The sequence below is a fragment of the Bombina bombina genome, chromosome 2 (assembly GCF_027579735.1).
Source record: "Bombina bombina isolate aBomBom1 chromosome 2, aBomBom1.pri, whole genome shotgun sequence".
Classification (NCBI taxonomy): Eukaryota; Metazoa; Chordata; class Amphibia; order Anura; family Bombinatoridae; genus Bombina; species Bombina bombina.
The window spans coordinates 240737499-240760389 of NC_069500.1; the positions used below are offsets into that span (position 1 = coordinate 240737499).

Genomic DNA, 22891 nt, shown 5'->3' on the forward strand with positions numbered 1-22891 from the left:
GTGTGTGGGTGGTGGGTTGTAATGTTGGGGGGGGATTGTTCTTTTTTTTACAGGTAAAAGAGCTGATTACTTTGGGGCAATGCCCCGCAAAAGGCCCTTTTAAGGGCTATTTGTAATTTAGTATATGGTAGGGCATTTTATTATTTTGGGGGGCTTTTTTATTTTATTAGGGGGCTTATATTAGGTGTAATTAGATTAAACTTCTTGTAATATTTTTTTTTTTTTTAATTTAGTGTTTGTTTTTTGTAATATAGTTTAGTTTATTTAATTGTATTTTATTTTAGATAATTGTAGTTAATGTATTTAATTAATTTATTGATAGTGTAGTGTTAGGTGTATTTGTAACTTAGGTTAGGATTTATTTTACAGGTAATTTTTTAATTATTTTAACTAGGTAGCTATTAAATAGTTATTAACTATTTAATAGCTATTGTACCTAGTTAAAATAAATACAAAGTTACCTGTAAAATAAATATAAATACTAAAATAGCTACAATGTAATTATTAATTATATTGTAGCTATCTTAGGGTTTATTTTATAGGTAAGTATTTAGTTTTAAGTAGGAATAATTTAGTTAATAATATTAATATTATTTATATTTATTTAAAAAATTAAGTTAGGGGGGTGTTAGGGTTAGACTTAGGTTTAGGGGGTAATACATTTAATGTAGGTGGTGGCGGTGTAGGGGGGTCAGATTAGGGATTAATATATTTAATGTAAATGGAGGCGGTGTAGGGGGTCAGATTAGAGGTTAATATATTTAATGTAGGTGGCGGCGGTGTAGGGGGGTCAGATTAGGGGTTATTAAATTAAATGTAGGTGGCAGCGAGGTCCGGGATTTAGGGTTTAAACACTTTATGTAGGTGCGGCGGGGTCCGGGAGCGGCGGTTTAGGGGTTAAACACTTTATTAGGTATTGAGGTGGGGGATTGCGGTTGACATACTATTTTTGCAGGCATTTTAGGGAGTTACAATGCTCCCATACTCAGCGCAAGGCCTGCAACGGCTGCTTTTTATGGCGAGGTGAAAATGGAGTAAGTTTTCTCAATTTTCGCCACGTAAGGCCTTGCGCTGGATATTGGATACCAAATTGCGCGGGTTTTATATGTTAGTCTATGGGGGAAAAAACTACGTCCGACGGGTGAAATATACGTGCCGCATTTATATGCGGCGCTGTATATAGGATACCAAACCCGCGGCTTTTGCGGGCGAAGCTGCATATCGGATGGGGCCCTTAATGTCTATCGAATGCAACGGCTCAAACAGAGCCAGCTGTAAAACTTTAAGAACAAGGTTAAAGGGATAGTCTACACCAGAATTTTTATTATTTAAAAAGATAGATAATCCCTTTTTTACCCATACCCTAGTTTTGCATAACTAACACAGTTATATAAATACACTTTTTACCTCAGTGATTAACCTGTATCTAAGCCTCTGCAAACTGCCCCCTTATTTCAGTTCTTTTGACAGACATCCATTTTAGCCATTAAAAACTTGCTCACTGGAACTTCACGTGCTTGAGCAAAGTGTTATCTATATGACACACATGAACTAACATCCTCTAGTGGTGAAACACTGTCAAAATGCCGGACTTCAAGGGCTTAGAAATTAGCAAATGAGCCTCCAAGGTTTAGCTTTCAACTAAGAATACCAAGAGAACAAAGCAAAATTGGTGATAAAAGTAAATAGGAAAATTGTTTAAAATTACATTCTCTATCTGAATCATGAAAGTTTATTTTGGAATAGACTGTTCCTTTAAGGCTCCAAGACAGGCGTGATTTTGACCAAGGCCTGACAAAAAGATTGCACATCTGGCACAACCGCCAAACGTTTATGTAGTAAAACTGATAAAGCAGAAATCTGACCATTCACGGTACTGACTGACAATCCCTTCTTCAGGCCTTCCTGAAGAAAAGATAAAATTCTAGGAATTCTAATTCTACTCCAAGAGTAGCCCTTGGATTCACACCAATAAAGATATTTACGCCATATCTTACGGTAAATCTTTCTAGTAACAGGCTTGCGAGCCTGAATCATGGTCTCAATGACCGACTCAGAAAAACCACGCTTAGACAGAATTAAGTGTTCAATCTCCAAGCAGTCAGCTTCAGAGAAACAAGATTTGGATGAAGGAAGGGACCCTGAATCAGGAGGTCCTTCCTCAGAGGTAGTCTCCAAGGTGTGAGAGATGACATCTCCACTAGGTCTACAAACCAGATCCTGTGAAACAACGCATGGGCTATTAGAATCACTGACGCCCTCTCCTGTTTGATACAAGCAATGACGCATGGAAGGAGAGCAAACGGAGAAAACAGGTATGCCAACCTGAAAACCGAAGGAACCGCCAGAGCATCTATCAGAACAGCCTGCCGGTCTCTTGACCTTGAACCGTACCTTGGAAGCTTGGCGTTCTAACGGGACACCATCAGATCTAAGTCCGGTACCCCCCATTTGAGGACTAAGCTGGAAAACACCTCCAGATGGAGTTCCCACTCCCCGGGATGAAAAGTCAATCTGCTCAGAAAATCCGCTTCCCAGTTGTCTACTCCTAGAATGTGAATGGCAGATAGATAGCAATTGTGGGTCTCTGCCCACTGAAGAATCTGAGTAACCTCCTTCATGGCTAAGGAACTCCGAGTTCTTCCCTGGTGATTGATGTAAGCCACAGAGGTTATGTTGTCTGACTGGGCTGAGGACAACTGAGGTCAAGCCAATAGAGCATTGCAAATCGCCCTCAACTCCAAGATGTTGATGGGAAGAGCAGACTCCTCCCGAGTCCAAAGGCCCTGAGCTTTTAACGAGTTCCAGACTGCTCCCCAGCCCAGCAGGCTGGTGTCCGTGGTCATGATCACCCAGGAAGGTCTCCGAAAGCATGTGCTCTGAGACAGATGTTCCTGAGAGATCTACCACGGGAGAGAATCCCTTGACGGCTGATCTAAATCTATTCTCTTAGATAGATCTGCATGGTCACCATTGCATTGTCTGAGCATGCACAACTGGAGAGCTCTCAAATGGAATAGAGAAAAATGAATTATGTCCATAGAAGCCACCATCAGACCAATTACCTCAATACATTGAGCCACTGAAGGATGAGCAGTAGCCTGAAGAGAGAGGCAAGAGGAAATTATTTTGTTTTTCCTGACTTCTGTCATAAAAATCTTCATCAATAGAGAATCTATTATGGTCCCTAAGAACACTACTCTTGTAGCAGGGGAAAGGGAGCTTTTTTCCAGATTCACATTCTGTGGGAACGAAGAAAAGACAACAATATGTGAGATTTTGCTTGTTGAAAAGATGGCGCCTAAACCTATATGTCATCCAGGTAAGGTGCCACAGCAATTCCGCAAGAACGGATCACTGCCAAAAGAGTCCCCAGAACCTTTGAAAAAATTCTGGGAGCCATGGCTAGACCAAATGAAAGGGCAACGAACTGGAAATGTTTGTCCAGAAAGGCAAATCTCAGGATATGGTTGTCATGAACTGACCCTCTTGTACTAAAGGAAGAATGGAGCGTATAGTCTCCATGTTGCAGGATGAAACTTTGAGAAACTTGTTTAGACACTTCAAGTCTAGAATGGGACGGAAAGTTCTCTCTTTTTTGGGAACCACAAATAGGTTGGAGTAGAACCCGTGACACTGTTCCTGCACAGGAACTGGAACTATCACTCGCAGGGAGGAAAGATGTTGTATACATTTCAAGAACGTCTCTCTCTTTATCTGGTCTGCAGATAATCTTGAGAGAAGGAAACTATCCAGGCTTGAGAGAACTGAGAAAGTCTGCCCCCCACCTGATCCGATCCTGGATCGGGGGCAAACCCTTCATGCTGATTTGGAATCAGCTGCAGGTTTCTTTGATTATTTCCCCTTGTTCCAAGACTGATTGGGTTTCCAAGAAGACTTGGCTTGTTCCTGCTTGGAAGAAGAAGGGGAAGGCTTTCCTCTGAAGTTACGAAAGGAACGAAAATTACTCTGACGTCCTGTAGGCCTATTCTTCTTATCTTGAGGTAGAAAAGACCCTTTTCCACCCGTAATATCAGAGATAATTTCTGCCAAACCGGGTCCAAACAAGGTTTTGCCCTTGTAAGGAATCACCAGAAGCTTGACTTTAGAGACAACGTCCGCAGACCAGGATTTCAACCATAACGCCCTGCAGGCTAGGACAGCGAAACTAGAAGTTTTAGCTCCTAGTCTAACAACCTGTAAAATGGCATCTGCAATAAAGGAATTGGCCAACTTAAGAGCTTTAATCCTATCCTGAATTTCATCCAAGGAAGTCTCTACTTGAAGAGAATCAGATAAGGCGTCGAACCAATAAGGTGCCGCACTAGTCACGGTGGTAATAGACACCGCAGGTTGCCATTGGAGACCTTGATGAACATAAATCTTTTTCAAATAAGCCTCCAGCTTTTTGTTCATCGGATCCTTAAAAGAGCAGCTATCCACAATAGGAATAGTGGTTCTTTTAGCCATTGTGGAAATGGCCCCTTCAACTTTGGGTACAGTATACCAAGGGTCTTTAATGGAGTCCCCCAAGGCAGAACATAGAGTGATCTGAGATGTCATCGCAGAAAATGCAGCATGTCTGCAGAAAGAACAGGAACTTTAACTTTCAGCGCTGCTACACATTAGGCTGTTCTTTTTAAACAGAGTTGTTCTCTGGCTGCATTGTATAAGTTTTCCTTAACACAGTGCATCCAGAGCAAAGTGCTGTTTGAAGACAACAGTCAAATATGCAGTAGTGCTGCAAAGGAGCAGTGAATTAATTGTTGTCTGGCTCTGAGATTTTTGCAAGCTCGTTCCCTAGCTTTTCACAGTCTGCAAAGCTGTTTTCCTCTGAATGTAAGATGTTCGTATGAGCAATGCACCTTTTTTATTACTACATTTCTATGTTAGACTAAGAGAAAAAGGAAACAAATTAATTCAAGAGACATTTTACAATTACTTTTTTGTCTGCAGCTAATTTGTAATTCAATTTTCAACTACTGCACTAGATTATACAACTTTAAATATTGCTTTATTCTCCCGTTAACCAACACATTGCAATTGATCTGGTGCTTTAGTGTAACTGACAAATTTACAATTTTATTTTATTTAAAAATGACCTGCAGAAAAATTTTCACTAAAAAAATCTCATCGCAGAAAGTGAAAAGAAGTTCTGTCTCTGTGATGGAGTCCTTGACAGGAAACATTTTCTTAAAAATGGGAGACGGGAAAAAAAAGACACCCCTGGTTTCTCCCATTCCTGTGAGATAATCTCCCTAGCACGGTCCAGCACAGGAAAAACCTCTGAAGTGGAAGGTTCATCAAAGAAACTATTAAGTTTACTAGATTTCTTAGGAGTGACAACGACAGGGGTATCGGAGTAATCTAAAGTAGCTAAAACCTCCTTTAACAATGCACAAAGATGTCCGAATTTGAGATTTCACCCTCAAAGTCCCGATGTATCTTCCTCATCAGACTTATGAGAAATGGCAACTTGGGAAGCAGAACTAAAGATAGGCACCTTACTTTCTGAATTTCTAGATTTCCTCTTGCGTTTTCCCTGTAATCTGGGAATGGCAGCTAATGAGCAGATACCGCTGATACCTGGGCAGCAATTTTTGCTTTTAAATCAACGCAACTAGGAGTTATAGAGGAACCACAGGGCACTGCATGTGACGCAATTGAGGCCTGGGACGTAGCAGGAGAAAGCTGAGGTATTATTTTAACAGCATCATCTTGAGAGACAGTAGGCTCAAAAATGTTACCTTTATTTTGCAAGGTTTTCTTGACACATGAAGAAGAAAATTGCATACGAGCTGCAATTTGTGCATCTAAACATAATAAGCATGAATTCATGATAGCAGGCTCTTGCTCCATATCAGACATGTTGTGAAACAGTAAATAAAATGTACAGATAAGTTTCAAAGATTTTATATTCAATTAAAATAATCTAAGGAAAAAATACACATTTTATCCAAAATTAGGATCGATCCCCAGCTAAAATTATGTGAGAAAAGTTAAGAAAAAAACATTTAATAAATATCAAATAAACTTCTAAAATACCCCTAAGGCAACCCCACACTTCAATTACTGAGGTGCCTTACCGCTACCAATTAAGACTGGATCACCCAGAAATTGAGAAAAACAAATTTTTCCTCAGAAACGTTATGAAGTAAAGCCTGTCATGTGACCGCAACTGCCGAGCTCAAATTACTGTTGCGACACAGAGACACTGAGTACCAGAAATAACCGGTTATTCAAACCGGACATTTTAAAATGTTGCATAGTTTTATTTTAAAGCAAAGGGGAAATGAATAAGCTGCTGAAATAGAAAATTCAGCCTTACTTTCAGTTTAAACTTGAATTGTTTTATCAAGTAAATATGTGTCAGAAAATAAAGCCTAATAAAAACATTTTACCCTTTCTTTTTAAAAGAGTTTAAATGTTAGTCTCACACATGCTACAGTGCCTGCTTCATGCCACAGTGTAAACTCATACAACTGGATTATCTATGTCCCAATAAAAAAGCAGTGTATTTTAATTTGTTAAGTGCATGGTCTCCCCAACTGGAAGAAAAAGCACTTACCTGCTCCGCTGTCCGGCATGTAGACAGTTACAAGGTATGAGAAGACACAGTTCTTCACAGAGACCTTTGAAAAAGAAAGAACAGAGTAGCCAACTCTGGCTTTCTAAACTAGGGAAGCAATTGTTAGGAAAATGCAGTAAGTACCTCTTTACAAGTTCCTAACTGCTTTGAAGCCACCACTACCCAACTGCAAGGAATGACGTGGAATACTGCTATATCCTAAAACTTGCTTGTAGATTAACTCAAAACTTCACCTCCTCCATGCACCAAAGGCAAAGAGAATGACTGGGGGTTGTGGGTAAGGGAGTGATGCTTAGCAGTTTAACTGTGGTGCTCTTTGCCTCCTCCTGCTGGCCAGGAGTTATATTCTCAAGTAATTACTCAAGCCGTGGACTTACCATATCTTAGGAAAGAAAATTAAAGGGGCATAATACTCATATGCTAAATCACTTAAAACTGATGCAGTATAACTGTAAAAGGCTGACCGTAAAATATCCCCTGAGCATCTCTATGTAAAAAAGGAAGATATTTTACCTCACAATTTCCTCAGCTCACCAGAGTAAGTCCTGTGTAAAAAGTTATACTTCAGCTGCTGTCCAGCTGCAAGTAAAAAATAAATAAATTAAGAAATGAACTGCGGCCAATCAGCATCAACAGTGCTGAGGTCATGAACTCTTTTACTGTGATCTCATGAGATTTGACTTAACTCTCATGAGATTTCATAGTAAACTTCCTTAAGCTGAATAGGGAAATAAGATAAGTGTGCACGAAGCTCGCTCCCTTGCCTGTCCCGGGACAGACATACTGATTTGCTGCTTAAAGTCCTTTACAATGGGGTGTGAATACTTAGGACATTTTGAGATAAAATATCTTTCTTTTCTACATAGAGATGTTCAAGTGATATTTTCCAGTCAGCTTTTTTTCAGCTATGCTGCATCACTTTCAAGTGTTTTAACATTTGGGTATCATGGCCCTTTAAGTAATAAAATGTTAATTTTCCATTGTTCTCTCTAAGTATTGAGCGTGGGTTTACAGACAATATAAGATAAGGAAGCAAGTGTGTGTACACATAGTGATAACATAATGAGATCTGATATTACCTACAAGCTCAACCCACTGTAATAGGCTATGGTTTAAAAGCACAAAACAAGCTTCTTCAAATACACAAATAAACCTAAAAATGCATTTTATCATACATTGTATACTATGAAGCTGGTATAACAAGTCATTGAGAATATAATAATGAAAACAATTTTACAGTGTACTGTCCCTTTAATGATGTGGCACATAGGCAGAGAACTTAAGGAAATACCACTTGCAGAAAGTGTATACTCAACATCAACTGACTACACGTGCCCTCTGTAGGGGAGTAGTTTAAAGGCATGAGTGATTGTGTAGAGTGAATAATAGTTCTGTGTGATAGCAATCACGTATTTAACGTGCAATGGTGCCAAATGTGCAACTTAGTTGCTCTAAGTGAGATGCTGAACTATGTTAATTAGCCCCAAGGGATAAATGCATAATATGCAGTCTGAGTTTCTCAGGTAACTACATAACGGCTGTGTACTACATACTCATACTACTGTAATAATAAATAGACGGACAGTACTGATCCGGAGGGTTCTAAACCACCGTTGCATGGTAAATTCTTACCTCTTGTAGAGTTCCAAAAGTTTTTGATATACATTCGGCAAATTTTCCTTGAAATCCTTCTGATTGACCTTTTCATACAAATTTCCTAAGCCCTGGATAAAAGCAAGAAATGCAATGTTAGTCGTATGCAACCGAATGCTCATGCAAATTTGGAATCCATATTACAAAATGTACTTGATCCCAAACACAGATAAAGTAAATGTTATTTTATGTAATGATAAAAAGTTTATTTCATAAGTAACACATATAAATTAGTATAAGGCAAATAAACACTAACTGAGACTTATTAATTGATGAAGCTATAAAATTGTATGAAACTGTTTGGAGCCTCTTTTCCAGATCACAAAACAAGTAAGCATTCTTACACAATAAATGGAAATCAAAAAACAGATTGTGCAAACGCTCTCCTGTATCACAAGTTCATGTTTCTTTCAACACAAACTGAATGTCTACTAATGTGATGGTTGTGTTAAAGAAAGCTTTTTTTATGCAATTAAAGGACCAGTCAACACAGTAGATTTGCATAATCAACAAATGCAAGATAACAAGACAATGCAATAGCACTTAGTCTGAACCTCAAATGAGTAGTAGATTTTTTTCTGACAATTTTAAAAGTTATGTCTTTTTCCACTCCCCCTGTACCATGTGACAGCCATCAGCCATTCACAATTGCATACACGTACCATGTGACAGCCATCAGCCATTCACAAATGCATACACACTTATTCTTGCACATGCTCAGTAGGAGCTGGTGACTCAAAACGTTTAAATATAAAAAGAATGTGCACAATTTGTTAATGGAAGTAAACTGGAAAGTTGTTTAAAATGGCATGCTCTATCTGAACAATGAAAGTTTAATTTTGATTGAGTGTCCCTTTAAATCTACTTTTAGGGGCCTTATAAGCTAACAAGGTCAGGTTTAAAAAAACTTAGAACAGTAAGAGCCATGCTTTCTAAAACTGTATCCTGAGCTGCTAACATTGTCATACTTTTCTTACCTAGCAACAATAAATATAGATATATAGATCTGGTCAAGAAATGACAGGAATAGACAATGGCATTGTGCTCACAAAATCCCTGTTTGCATTATCAGAAAAATAGGATAAGCATCACATTAGTGAGAGCTATGGGGCAAGGATGTGAAGCCTACCATGCGCTCTTTCAGTTTCAGGACTGGAAAATCAACCATTTTTAGATTTAAATTACAGGAATAAAATGGCCAATAATAGATAATAAAAGTACACTGGAAGGTTTAAGCTTTTTATATTACAAAGTGTTAACTGTCCCTTTAAAAGTAATATTCTATCAGAAGATTTTAAATTCTAAGAAAATAGATCTTAAAAATAAGCTAGCTCAGATCACACGAACATCAAAAATCATTGTCATAGAATAAGGAGAAAGTTGCACTAATGCAAAGTCTCCCATAGGGGGAGCTTCCTAATCAATATTTTCACAATCAGAGATATACAATAAAAAATACATAGAGGCAACACAAACACAAAGTCCATACAATCCAAAAAATAGAGGCAGCTCTCTGTCAAAGGATGGTCGAATCCTGGTGAAAAAAAAAAAAAAAAAAGAGGCAGAGGCGCCACCATGGCCTAGTACCACCAAACCAAATGGTAATAGAAATAAGAAAAATGGTTACTCACAAACGTGATGCACCCAATGGCACCATCCCGTTAGAGAGTAACCATTTGTCTTATTTTTATTACCATTTGGTTTGGTGGTACTAGGCCATGGTGGTGCCTCTGTTTGCTTCTTTTTTAAAATCACTGTAAGAATTAAACTGAATTTTGACTTTTTGTGCTTGCATGCATAATATAGTTATAGTGCAATTGTGAGGTTTTAGATCTTTAAAAGGGACAGCAAAGTCAAAATCAAACAGAAATAGGTTTAAGTAGAGCATGAAAGTTTAATCAAATGTACTAATTAGATATTAATCAACTTCTGTTATCAATTTTGCTTAGTTCTCTTGGTACCATTTATTAAAGAGTAATCCTAGGTGAGCTCAGGGGCGTGCACGTCTCTTTAGGCATCTGGCAACAGGGTTTGCATCAATGTTTATAGTAATACTACACATTGTTGCAAATACTGATGCTATGGAGTGCTAAAGATGTGTGCACACTCCTAAACTCCAATTAGCTTACCTAGGTTCACTATTCAACAAATGATACCAAAAGAACAAAGCAAATATGATAACAGAAATAAACTGGAAAGTTGTTTGCAATTGCAAGCTCTTCCTGAATCATTCAAGTTTAATTTTGACTTTATGTCCCTTTAAATCTAAATTAGTGAAACATTTACAAACTAAACTAGCAATACCCTAACCAATAAGATCCACCTTCCTAAAGATTGTATGCACTACGTAAGCTGTAGTCTTGTCTAGAAATAACAGTGTCTCTCCCTCACAAAAACAAAGTGTGATCTCATTTCATGTTATCATGCTTTGCAGTAAATTAAAACCTGACCATTTTCAGACATATTTTCTATATCATTCATTCAAAAGTTCTAAGCTTTTGAGAAGTGGGATTTCACATGATCTTGTTTTGAAATCAACAGTCATATCTCAGATGCTACTTCAAAAGGTGTTAGAATTTTTAAAAAGTGAAAAGAAGAATAAAAAAAAATTAAAAAAATGTATGCTTACCTGATAAATTTCTTTCCGGATATGGAGAGTCCACAACGTTATTTCAATTACTAGTGGGAATATCACTCCTGGCCAGCAGGAGGAGGCAAAGAGCGCCACAGCAAAGCTGTTAAGTGTCACTCCCCTACCCATAATCCCCAGTCATTCGACCGAAGGGAAATGGAAAAAGGAATAACACCAAGGTGTAGAGGTGCCTGAAGTTTCGTAAAAAAATAACTGTCTAAAATAAAGGTGGGGTCATGGACTCTCCATATCTGGAAAGAAAGAAATTTAAGGAGGTAAGCATAAATTGTGTTTTCTTTCCAAAGATGTGGAGAGTCCACAACGTCATTCCAATGACTAGTAGGAACCCATACCCAAGCTAGAGGACACGGAATGAAAGGGAGGGAGAACAAGATATGCAGACCTAAACAGAAGGTACCACCTCTTGAAGAGGTATTTAGGAAAAGAGTGTGAGAAAAAAAGAGCACTAGAAAAGCTAATGCCCTATGGAGATAGAGAAAGAATTATATGTAACAGATGTTTTACTTAAGGGGAAATAATTTTGCATTAATTATATAGACTCTTTGTAGAAATTATGTCTTTCTGACTGTGTTTTACAAACTTAATTGTGTATACTTATTGTGTACAGTAAGAATTGATATTACACAGATATATAGCTAAAAATAAAATAAAAAATATAATAAAAAATGAATAGCTAAAAGTAGTAAGCTGGCCAACCTTTTTACTCTATTATACATACACAATTAGTAACACTATTTCAATTAAAATTCATTTTAAACATCGAATATTTAAGCTAAAAAACAAGAACAGAAGATCGTTAGCAATAATAAAATGATTAACTTATCCTGAGTGAAACGTTCATAAAAAGTTCATATTAAAAGTTCATGTTAGGAATTCATTGAAAATAAATAAATATTTTCAAGGATTGTATATTTTCATATAAAATATAAAAAAGCAAAGTAAAAGCAATAATGACAGATGATAACGCTTCTTCAAAACAAATGACTAATTTCTGATACAAAGAATTCAAATGTTAATTGGAATTATGGACCAATTAATCAATTAAGGAAAAAATGTTTAAAAAGCCTCTAACTAATCCAGAAGGATATGTTTGAGAAAGGCTGACCATTACAGCCGAAACACATTGCATTACTCCTTCACCTGTGCTACAGGTATCCCAAAGAAGAGTCGTAGAGCAGAGCAGCAACATCTAAAGGCAAATACTTCCACAGAAAGCGGAAAAAGAGAAGCCATAAGGACAGGCACACTGCAAATAAAAGCTCCAAGATCGGCGTTTCCACGACCGGAAGACCAACATCGCATATTATCCTGCAATCATGGGTAGCTATAAAGTCCTACAAGGAAACTTGCAGACTAAGGAGAAAATGGATTGCGGACGCTTTGGTCAATACCCGCAAAAGAAGAAAATATAGCCATTGTTTATTAAACCTCCATCTGGAATAAGGATAATTTGAAACTGACACAGTAAACAAAAATCATCAGGGCATAGGGTGGATTTTAGCCATAAAAGCCGCAAAAACTAAAAAGGTAAAGATTTCCATTGAGAAAAATACAAACCCACCAAACGGATACACTTACCGGAAGGAAAACACCTGGGTGGATGGTGGATTTGAAACCCGTAAAATCCACAACTACTACATCTAGGACATCAGAACGCTTCCCCACTATGACCGACACACCGAGGGGCAAATAAGTTCAAATAGAAATATCTGCTATTTGCTGTTAATATAGGCTCATAGCAGCCATTCCTTAACCGACACCCTAAAGGCTGCAGCCTCTTCTTCCTATATTTTTTCTCTATATATGAATTCCTAACATGAATTTTTAATATGAACTTTTTATGAACGTTTCACTCAGGATAAGTTAATCATTTTATTATTGCTAACGATCTACTGTTCTTGTTTTTTAGCTTAAATATTTGATGTTTAAAATTAATTTTAATTGAAATAGTGTTACTAATTGTGTATGTATAATAGCGTAAAAAGGTTGGCCAACTTACTACTTTAAGTTATTCATTTTTTATTATATTTTTTATTTTATTTTTAGCTATATATCTGTGTAATATCAATTCTTACTGTACACAATAAGTATACACAATTGAGTTTGTAAAACACAGTCAGAAAGACATAATTTCTACAAAGAGTCTATATAATTAATAAAAATTATTTCCCCTTTTAAGAAAAACATCTGTTACATATAATTCTTTCTCTACCTCCATAGGGTATTAGCTTTTGTAGCGCTCTTTTTTCTCAAACTCTTTCCCTAAATACCTCTGTAGGAAGCATAGAGGAAGCTTCCATTAGTTAAAAGAGCCTTTACCCATTGGCGCAGAGAATATATATTACCCGACTGCCACTTGAAGAACCTTTCTCCCAAAAGAGGCAAAAGTATAAAATTTGGAAAAAGTATGCAGAGAGGACCAAGTTGCAACCTTTCAAATCTGTTCCACAGAGGCTTCATTATTGAAAGCCCAAGAAGAGGAGACGGCCCTAGTGGAATGAAACGTAATTCTCTCAGGAGGCTGCTGACCAGCAGTCTCATAAGCAAAAACGAATTATACTTCTCAACCAGAGTGAAAGAGAAGTAGCAGTGGCCTTCTGTCCCTTACGCTTTCCTGACAAACAAAAAGGGCAGAAGACTGGCGAAAATCCTTAGTTGTCTGTAGGTAGAATTTCAGAGCATGCACAACATCCAAGTTGTTCAACAGACGTTCCTTGAGTAGGAGAAGGACAGAGAGAAGGAACAACAATTTCCTGATTAATATTTCTATCCGAAACCACTTTAGGGAGAAACCCCAATTTAGTATGGAAAACCGCCTTATCCTCGTGAAAGATAAGGTAAGGCGAATCAAACTGCAAAGCCGAGAGTTCAGAAACTCTGTGAGCAGAATAAATAGCAATAAGAAACAAAACCTTCCAAGATAACAACTTAATATCTATGGAATGCATTGACTCAAACGGAGCCAGCTGCAAAACTTTAAGAACAAGGTTAAGGCTCCAAGGAGGAGCAACAGATTTACAAACAGGCCTGATTCAAACCAGGGCCTGGCAAAAAGATTGAACATCTGGCACATCGGCCAGGCGCTTATGCAAAAGAATAGATAGAGCAGAAATCTGACCCATCAGAAGAACTGACTGGCAACCCTTTCTCCAGACCTTCCTGGAGGAAAGACAAAATTCTAGGAATCCTGACCCTACTCCAAGAGTAGCCCTTTGAGTCACACCAATAAAAGGTATTTACGCCATACCTTATGGTAATATTTGCGAGTAACAGGCGTGCAAGCCTGTAGCATGGTCTCAATGACCGACTCAGAAAAACTACGCTTAGCTAGAACTAAGCGTTCAATCTCCATGCAGTCAGCTTCAGAGAAACGAGATTTGGATGGAGGAAAGGACCCTGAGTTAGAAGGTCCTTCTTCAGAGGCAACCTCCAAGGTGGCAGAGATGACATCTTCACTAGGTCTGTATACCAGATCCTGTGAGGCCATGCAGGAGCTATTAGAATTACCGACGCTCTCTCCTGTTTGATACGAGCAATGACTCGTGGAAAGAGCGCAAACGGAGGAAACAGATATGCTAGACCGAAAACCCAAGGAACCGCTAGAGCATCTATCAAAGCGGCCTGCAGGTCTCTTGACCCTGAACCGTACCTTGGAAGCTTGGCGTTCCGCCGAGACGACATCAGATCAAACTACGGTTCCCCCCACTTGAGGATTAACCTGGAAAACACCTCCGGATGGAGAGCCCACTCCCCAGATGAAATATCTGTCTGCTCAGGAAATCCGCCTCCCAGTTATCCACTCCTGGAATGTGGATGGCAGAAAGACAACAATTGTGAGCTCCCGCCCACTAAATAATCCGTGCCACCTCCTTCTTTTGTTTGACTGAAACCTGATAAACCAGGCTAAGGATAATTGAGGCCAAGACATCAGAGCATTGTAAATCGTTCTCAACTCCAAGATGTTTATGGGGAGAGCAAACTCCTGCCGAGTCCATAGTCCTGCGCCTGTAACGAGTCCCAAACTGCTCCTCAGCCTAGCGTCTGTGGTCACAATCACCCAGGAAGGTCTCAGGAAACATGTGCCCTGTCAGATTCGAATGGTCTCCGTTCCATTGTCTGAGCATACATAATTGCAGAGCTCTCAAATGGAATCAAGCAAAGGGAATGATGTCCATGGAAGCGACCATCAGACAAATTACCTCCATACATTAAGCCACTGATGGCTAAACAGTAGACTGATGAGAGAGGCAAGGAGAGAATTTTGGATTTCCTGACCTCCGTCAGAAAAATTTTCATAGATAGGGAATCTATTATAGTCTCTAAGAAAACCACCCTTGTAGCTGGAACAAAAGAAATCTTTTCCATATTCATTTTCTAACCATGGGAACATAGAAAAAACAAGATCTCTGTATGAGAGTTTACTTGTTGAAAAGATGGCGCCTGAACCAATATGTCGTCCAGGTATGGTGCCACTGCAATTCCCCGAGACCTGATCACTGCCAAGAGAGAACCCCAGAATCTTTGAGAAAATTCTGGGAGCTGTGGCAAGCCCAAATGGAAGAGCCACAAACTGAAAGTGATTGTCTAGAAATGCGAATCTCAGGAATTTATGATGATCCCTGTGGATGGAAACACGAAGATACGCGTCCTTCAGGTCTATGGTCGCCATGAACTAACCCTCTTATACCAAAGGAAGAATGGAACAAATGGTTTCCATTTTGAAAGACAGTACCCTGAGAAACTTGATGAGACACTTAAGGTCTAAAATGGGTCGAAAAGTTCCCTCATTTTTGGGAACCACGAACAGATTTGAATAGAATCCTAGACCCTGTTCCCTTACTAGAACAATCACTCCAAGGGAGGAAAGGTCCTAAACGCAGCTCAAGAATGCCTCTTTTTTTTACCTGATCTGCAGATAGTCATGAGAGGTGGAATCTGCCCCTTGGAGGGCAAGATTTGAATTATATTTTGTAACCCTGAGAAACTATGTCCACAGGATCTGGGACATCCCGTATCCAGGCTTGACAAAACAGTCTGCCCCCCACTTGATCTGATCCCGGATCGGGGTGGACCCTTCATGCGGACTTAGACTCAGCTGAGGTTTTCTTTAATTGCTTCCCCTTGTTCCAAGACTGATTGGATTTCCAAGAAGACTTGGACTGCTCCTGCTTAGAAGAGGAAGACGTTTGACCTTTGAAGTTACAAAAGGAACGAAAATTACTCTGACGTCCTTTAGTCCTGTTTTTTTTTTCTTGCGGTAGAAAAAACCCTTTCCCACCTGTAATGTCAGAAATTATTTCTGTTAGACCAGGTCCAAACAAGGTTTTACCCTTGTAAGGAAGGGTCAGAAGCTTGTCCTTGGAGGAAACATCAGCTGACCAAGATTTTAGCCACAAAGCCCTGTGGGCAAAGACAGTGAAGCCAGACATCTTGACTCCCAGTCTAATAACTTGTATGTTAGCATCAGAAATAAAGGAATTAGCTAGTTTAAAAGCCTTAATCCTATCTTGGATCTCCTCCAACGAAGCCTCTTCTAAAATTGATTCAGACAAAGTATTGCACCAATAAGATGCAGCACTTGCTACTGTGGCAATACAAACAGCAGGTTGCCACTGAAGACCCTGATGAACATACATCTTTTTCAAATAAGCCTCCAGCTTCTTGTCTATGGGATCCTTAAAGGAGCAGCTATCCTCTATAGGGATCGTAGCTCTCTTAGCCAGTGTAGAAATAGCCCCTTCTACTTTAGGCACCGTGAGCCATGAATCTTTAATGGAGTCAGCAACAGGAAACATTTTTAAAGACAGGAGAAGGGGAGAAAGGTATCCCAGGTTTCTCACATTCTTGTGAAATGATCTCCATCACACGGTCTGGAACAGGAAACACTTCCACAGAGGAAGGAACAACATAGTATTTATTAAGTTTATTAGATTTCTTAGGGTTGACAGCGACAGGAGTATCAGAGTCGTCCAAAGAAGCTAATACATCCTTTAACAGTAGACACAGGGGTGTTCAAGCTTAAATCTGAAGTTTACTTCTTCAGCATCAGACAAAAGTAATTATAATGTCAGAATCTGAGATTTCACCCTCAGAGGCTACTGAGGTATCCTCCTCATCAGACATGAGAGTGCAACCTGCATAGCTGCAGACGGAACAGACACCTTACTATCTGACACATCTTTAAATTTCCTCTTTCGCTTCCCAACATGGGAAAAGCAGATAAAGCCGCTGATACTGCAGAAGATACTTGAGCAGCAAAGTCTGATCGCAAATAAACTCCTCCAAAAGGCTGAGAGGAACTGCAGGGCACTGTATGTGACACCATGGAGGCTTGGGACGTTTGAGGAGAAAGCTGTGGCATTGCCTGAACAGCATCATCCTGAAAGACATTGGGCATAGAGGGCAATAGAGTATCTTTACACTTTAGTGTTTTTGCTAAACATGTAGTATAGAAATGCATAGGTAATTCAATTTAGGCCTCAAGACATAATAAACATCTGCCAAGAGAATAAGATTTTTGCTCCATATCAACAAAAACAAAAAATTCCCAAAGAAAAATAAAATGTCTTAAAATAAAGTGTACTGTCACTTTAAAAAAGGTCTTGGAACGATCAGAGCGATGTACACTAACAACAGTCTGAAAAGAAAATCACACTCAGAACCTCTACACCTCAGATATACTGAGGTGTCCTACCGTCCTCCAGAGGCTGAACAATGAGACAGAGAGAGACACTGCCGGCAGCTCACAAACCACTCCTCTATCGATCCAAACTGAAGAGAAGACGCCACTACACTCCGTGTCGGATGAGCGGTTGGTCACATGACCGGCCGACCAGAACTGCGCAGCTAAGTAAAAGCGCACATTCCCAGCAAAAGCAAACTGCCTAAAAATTAGAGTCGCTCTAGTTATCAAAGCCTTTTGAAACCCAAGTTCTCTTTTTCCACACTTGAAAGTGAAAGAAAAATAACAATAAAAGTGCCAACAAGGAAACTTTTCCCATATGAGGAGAAATAAACCCTTTAGTCTCTTATTGTTACATACTTAGTGCCTACATACTGCCTCATAAAATCCTATATATGAAGGATTAATATGTCCCCAAATTGTTGCAGAGTTAAATAATTCACTGAAGTGCCAGTCTCCATACCTAGAAGACAAAAAAAAGCACTTACCTGCAATCTAGCTGTCCGTCAAGAAGACAGCTCACAAGGTGTGAAAGGACACATACTCCTTACAGAGACCTGTAAAAAAAAAGAAAGAACAGAGTAACCAACTCTGGCTTTCTATAACTAGGGCAGCAAGATGTTAGGAAATAAAGTAAGGACCACCTCACAACTTCCTAACTGCTTAAAAGCCACCTCTAATCTACTAAAGAGATTGACGTGGACTCAGCTAAACCCAAATCCTTGCTTGCCGGGAAAAGTACTCAAAAAGGTAATTCATTTCTTCAGGCACCAAACTTCACCTCCTCCATTGACAGAGGCAAAGAGAATGACTGGAGATTATGGGTAGGGGAGTGACACTTAACAGCTTTGCTGTGGTGCTCTTTGCCTCCTCCTGCTGGCCAGGAGTGATATTCCCACTAGTAATTGGAATGATGTTGTGGACTCTCCATATCTTAGGAAAGAAAAAGAGAGAGAGAGAGAGAGAGAGAGAGAGAGAGAGAGAGAGAGAGAGAGAGAGAGAGAGAGAGACCTTACTGATAAGATATTACATTTTCAATCACTCACACTATTAATTGTGTTAATTTATTTTTAATTAATAATTTTTTACTTATTTAAAATTTCAACATCTTTATGTTCTTTTTAAATATTATATTAGTGTACAGTATAAAATAGTGAAAGGACTTAAAGGACAGAGTTTCCCATACAGGAGGTGTGAGGCTGATTTATTGATTTTGAACAAAAAATCTAAATTTTATGAGTACATGCTGATGTATTGTGATATTAATAAAAAGTATTACAAAAAAAAACTAAGAATCTTGTAAAAATTCACCTAATGCAAACAAATGTGAAACAACATGGACATATGTGAAACGACTTACCTGCCATGCCAGCAACTGGTCTGGCTCAAGCTCTGCAGCTTTTTGGTAAGCAGCTTGGGCTTGATCAGGCTGATTCAGTTCAGACGCTGCCAGGCCAATGAACACCCAGGCATTATAATTATCTTTCTCCAGCTTTAGCACAGCCTTTAGAAAAAAGAAAAATAAATGTAGTTAATTAGAATACAAGTAATTAATTAACTACCATGTAACTTCTGAAGGCAGCTGAATGCACCACAAAGCTAAGAGCACTTCTGAATTGTGTATTTATTTATTTATATTCCCAATGAAAAAAATGTAAAAAGGTACATGAATGTCAAACTTATACTAACCTTGTATGCCCATTTAATAGGTTTTGTTTACTTAAGTGAAGAGAGAAAATCTCAACTCCATCTACATCCCATATAGTAAAATATCAATACCCATTTGTATTTTCTTTATGGCATGCACTTTTCAATCAGGTCACTAAGCAGCCATCACATAGCCAAAAGCCAATACCAACTTTGCAAATAACAAATGGTGTCTACCTAAAGACTCTATCTGAATGTTTATAAAACTTGCAAAAAGAAATACGAGTCTCCCAGCTGTAATATAATGCTGATAACCATCAGATCTGCTGCAGCAAAAACCATCCACATTATTTAACATATCAAGGTCACTTGCCCAGCAGGTGTAGGTACCAGAGACATAAGGTTCAACCAGACAATCCTATCAAACAAGTTGGCTGGCCAATTGGTGGTATGTGGCATAATATGAATAAACAAATACGCCTTCAAGTACAGTATAATTAAACTACAACAAAAATTGCTTTAAGTGACTAAATAGTGTTACCTTGCATTGCTTGAGGGCCTCTTTGTAGTCTTTATTTCTGATTGCATCTCTGGCATTCTTCAGGGCAGCTTTCACTTCTTTATTTGACATAATGTCTACAGTACAGACAAGGTAAAATACATTACTATAACTTGTATATAACATGCAACCACACACACACTATAGCCTAGATAAGTCATTCACAAACACAGAATGGCACACAGTATTTACTTTGATGGTGACATTTTTTTCAAATTGTTTGTGGTATCTACCTTTTAGCAAAAAAAAACATTGTATTAAACTCACATTTACAGTTACAACTTCTCCCACCCACCCCACATTTCTTCTTTTCTTTTTCCTTTTCAAATTCAGCGTGATATGGCCTATCAAAGGCGTTACTGATGTGCCATTTAAAGGGACAGTCTACACCAGCATTTTTATTGTTTTAAAAGATAGATAATCCCTTTATTACCCATTCCCCAGTTTTGCATAACCAACACAGTTATATTAATACTAGTACTAAAGCCTGTGTATATGGGCTATTTTTTGAAGTACAGCAGTCCCACCCCTTGCTCTCTCCCCCCCTCTCTTTCGCTCTCTCTTCCCCCCTCTCTTTTGCTCTCTCTCTCCACTCTTTGGCTCTCTCCCCTCTTTGGCTCTCTCCCCCCTTTCTTTTGTTCTCTCTCCCCCCTCTTTTGTTCTCTCCGCCCTCTTTGTCTCTCCCCCCCCCTTTGGCTCTCTCTCCCCCCCCTTTGGCTCTCTCTCCCCCCCCCCTTTGGCTCTCTCTCCCCCCCCCTTTGGCTCTCTCCCCTCTTTTGCTCTCTCTCCTCTTTGGCACTCTTTCCTCTTTGGCTCTCTCTCTCCCCCCTCTTTGGCTCTCCCCCCCTTTGGCTCTCTCCCCCCCCCTCTTTGGCTCTCCCCCCCTTTGGCTCCCCCCCCCCCTCTTTGGCTCTCTCCCCCCCCCCTTCTTTGGCTCTATCTCCCCGCCCTCTTTGGCTCTCTCTCCCCCCCTCTTTGGCTCTCTCCCCCCCCCCTCTTTGGCTCTCTCCCCCCCCTCTTTGGCTCTCTCCCCCCCCCATCTTTGGCTCTCTCCCCCCCCATCTTTGGCTCTCTCCCCCCCTCTTTGGCTCTCTCTCCCCACCCCCCCCCTCTTTGGCTCTCTTTCCTCTTTGGCCCTTCTCCCCCCCCCCTCTTTGGCCCTTCTCCCCCCCCCCCCCCCCTCCTGCTCCCTCTCTGGCTCTGTCTTAATTGAAAGCCTTTGCCTCTCTGGCCACGCCCCCATCGCGGCACCCCGCCCGGCCACGCCCCTCATCGCATCCGGCCACGTCCCTCGTGACGCCCGGCCACATCCCCATGGCGACGCTCCCATCGGCCACGCTCCCTGACACTCCGCTTCAGCCTTGCTCTGTGCTGAGTGCTGAGTGTCAGGATCCAAACGGCCAGGTATGTTTGTCAAGTGCAGTCTCTACTGTGCATGACTGCATCTGACAAACATACTTGGCCATTTATTATATAGGATACTTTTAACCTCTGTAATTATCTTGTATCTAAGCCTCTGCAAACTGCCACTTTATTTCAGTTCTTTTGACAGACTTGAAGTTTAGCCAATCAGTGTCTGCTCCCAGATAACTTCACGTGCACAGTGTTATCTATATGAAATGAAACTAACACCCTCTAGTGGTAAAAAACTGTTAAAACGCATTCTGAAAAGAGGTGGCCTTCAAGGTCTAAGAAATTAGCATATGAACCTCCTAGGTTAAGCTTTCAACTAAGAATACCAAGAGAACAAAGCAAAATTGGTAATAAAAGTAAATTTGAAAATTGTTTAAAATGACATGTTCTTTCTGAATCATGAAAGTTTATTTTGGCCTAGACTGTCCCTTTAACTGCATGAGAGAACAGCCTTATGGCTTTAAATGTGCTTGTTGCTAATGGGAACTATTACAAAAGTGGTGCATAGACAATAGAGCTACAGGTGTGGCTATGAATAGTGAGGTGAGGTGCACATGCATGGTTTCACTCGCAGATTCACTTGACAATCATGTAAACCCTACTTCTTGACAAATATATTTTACTATGTTAATCAGAGATTATTTTTTTCTGTTTGAGGGATCCAGCAGTGATTGATACACCTGCGATGTGTTGCATATAACACCCAGACAGCACATTTGCTCCTGCTGAGCCAAGGGGAAGAACGGGCGAACCAAAAGGAGTGTGAGAGAAGTGGGGAGCTGAATGCTGCGGCCGCCATCTTGCCTCAGCAAACACGGTGACACACACGCAGCTTCTGTACAGAAGGTGAAAGCTTCTCACTCAGGGCTTGTTTTTTTTTCCTTTCCCAGCTACACCTCCAGATTCCGCACAGCTAGGAGGACATTGAGGGAGTCTACAGGGTTGCTACACTCCGGTTAGGATGAGAACCCATATACTGGGCCCAGAGCCTGCGTGTGAGTTAACCTGTGGGGGCCATTTCAAATAGTGGAGCCGGGATAAGGCTGAGTTGTCAGGGGGACTTATTGATTGCATATCAGGGTTCCTATGTTCAGTGCATATGACCCTATTAAGCCTATAGCGGCCTATACAGCAGATCCATGTGGCCTCATAAAAGCTATATTCTCAAGTCAAGTCTGACCTAGGCCTATAACTTTAAGAGGAAACCGCTGAGCCCTATACTCCACATCCCTGCTAAGCTATTACATCTTATAAGCTCTGGCCAGATGGGGATTCATTCCATCACTGCCAAGAAGTCATCCTACTCTAATAGCTGCATTTATCATAGCTGTCCTGAATTTCACTTTATCTAGTTACAGTTTTCCTACCAGTGATAGCACATGATATGGCCGCCAGAAAATAAAATAAAACAGATAGGCAGCTTAAACCGCCATCCCTGGCCCCCTCGGTCTCCTCATTTTTCTTGCACCTGGGCCCTGTGGTTTCTAGTTACGCCTCTGTAGGTGGGGCTTCCCTTTCAGCCTAATTGTTAACCACAATGGAACCCAACTAATCTATAAACGTTTTGCATACCTGGACTCTCTCTATAAGAGATTAAACCTTGATTTTGAGCCCCCACCAGAAAGGATTATTGATGTACCACCTCGGATGGCGGACTCAGATAAAGACTACCCCAAAGAACAGCGTTCTGCCTGA

General features: G+C 39.9%; 1 protein-coding gene across 2 annotated transcripts in view; it reads right to left on the reverse strand.

The window, feature by feature from the left end:
* The window catches only part of SKIC3 (SKI3 subunit of superkiller complex), a 403595-nt gene that overhangs the window by 361965 nt on the left and 18739 nt on the right, over positions 1-22891 (reverse strand). For both annotated transcript variants that reach the window (XM_053701496.1, XM_053701495.1), the window contains exons 2-4: positions 19766-19860; positions 18938-19081; positions 8222-8313 (exon numbers count right to left, since the gene is read on the reverse strand). In XM_053701496.1, the coding sequence (XP_053557471.1) occupies positions 8222-8313; positions 18938-19081; positions 19766-19855 (326 nt within the window). In that variant the 5' untranslated portion in view covers positions 19856-19860. The remainder of the gene's footprint in view (positions 1-8221; positions 8314-18937; positions 19082-19765; positions 19861-22891) is intronic.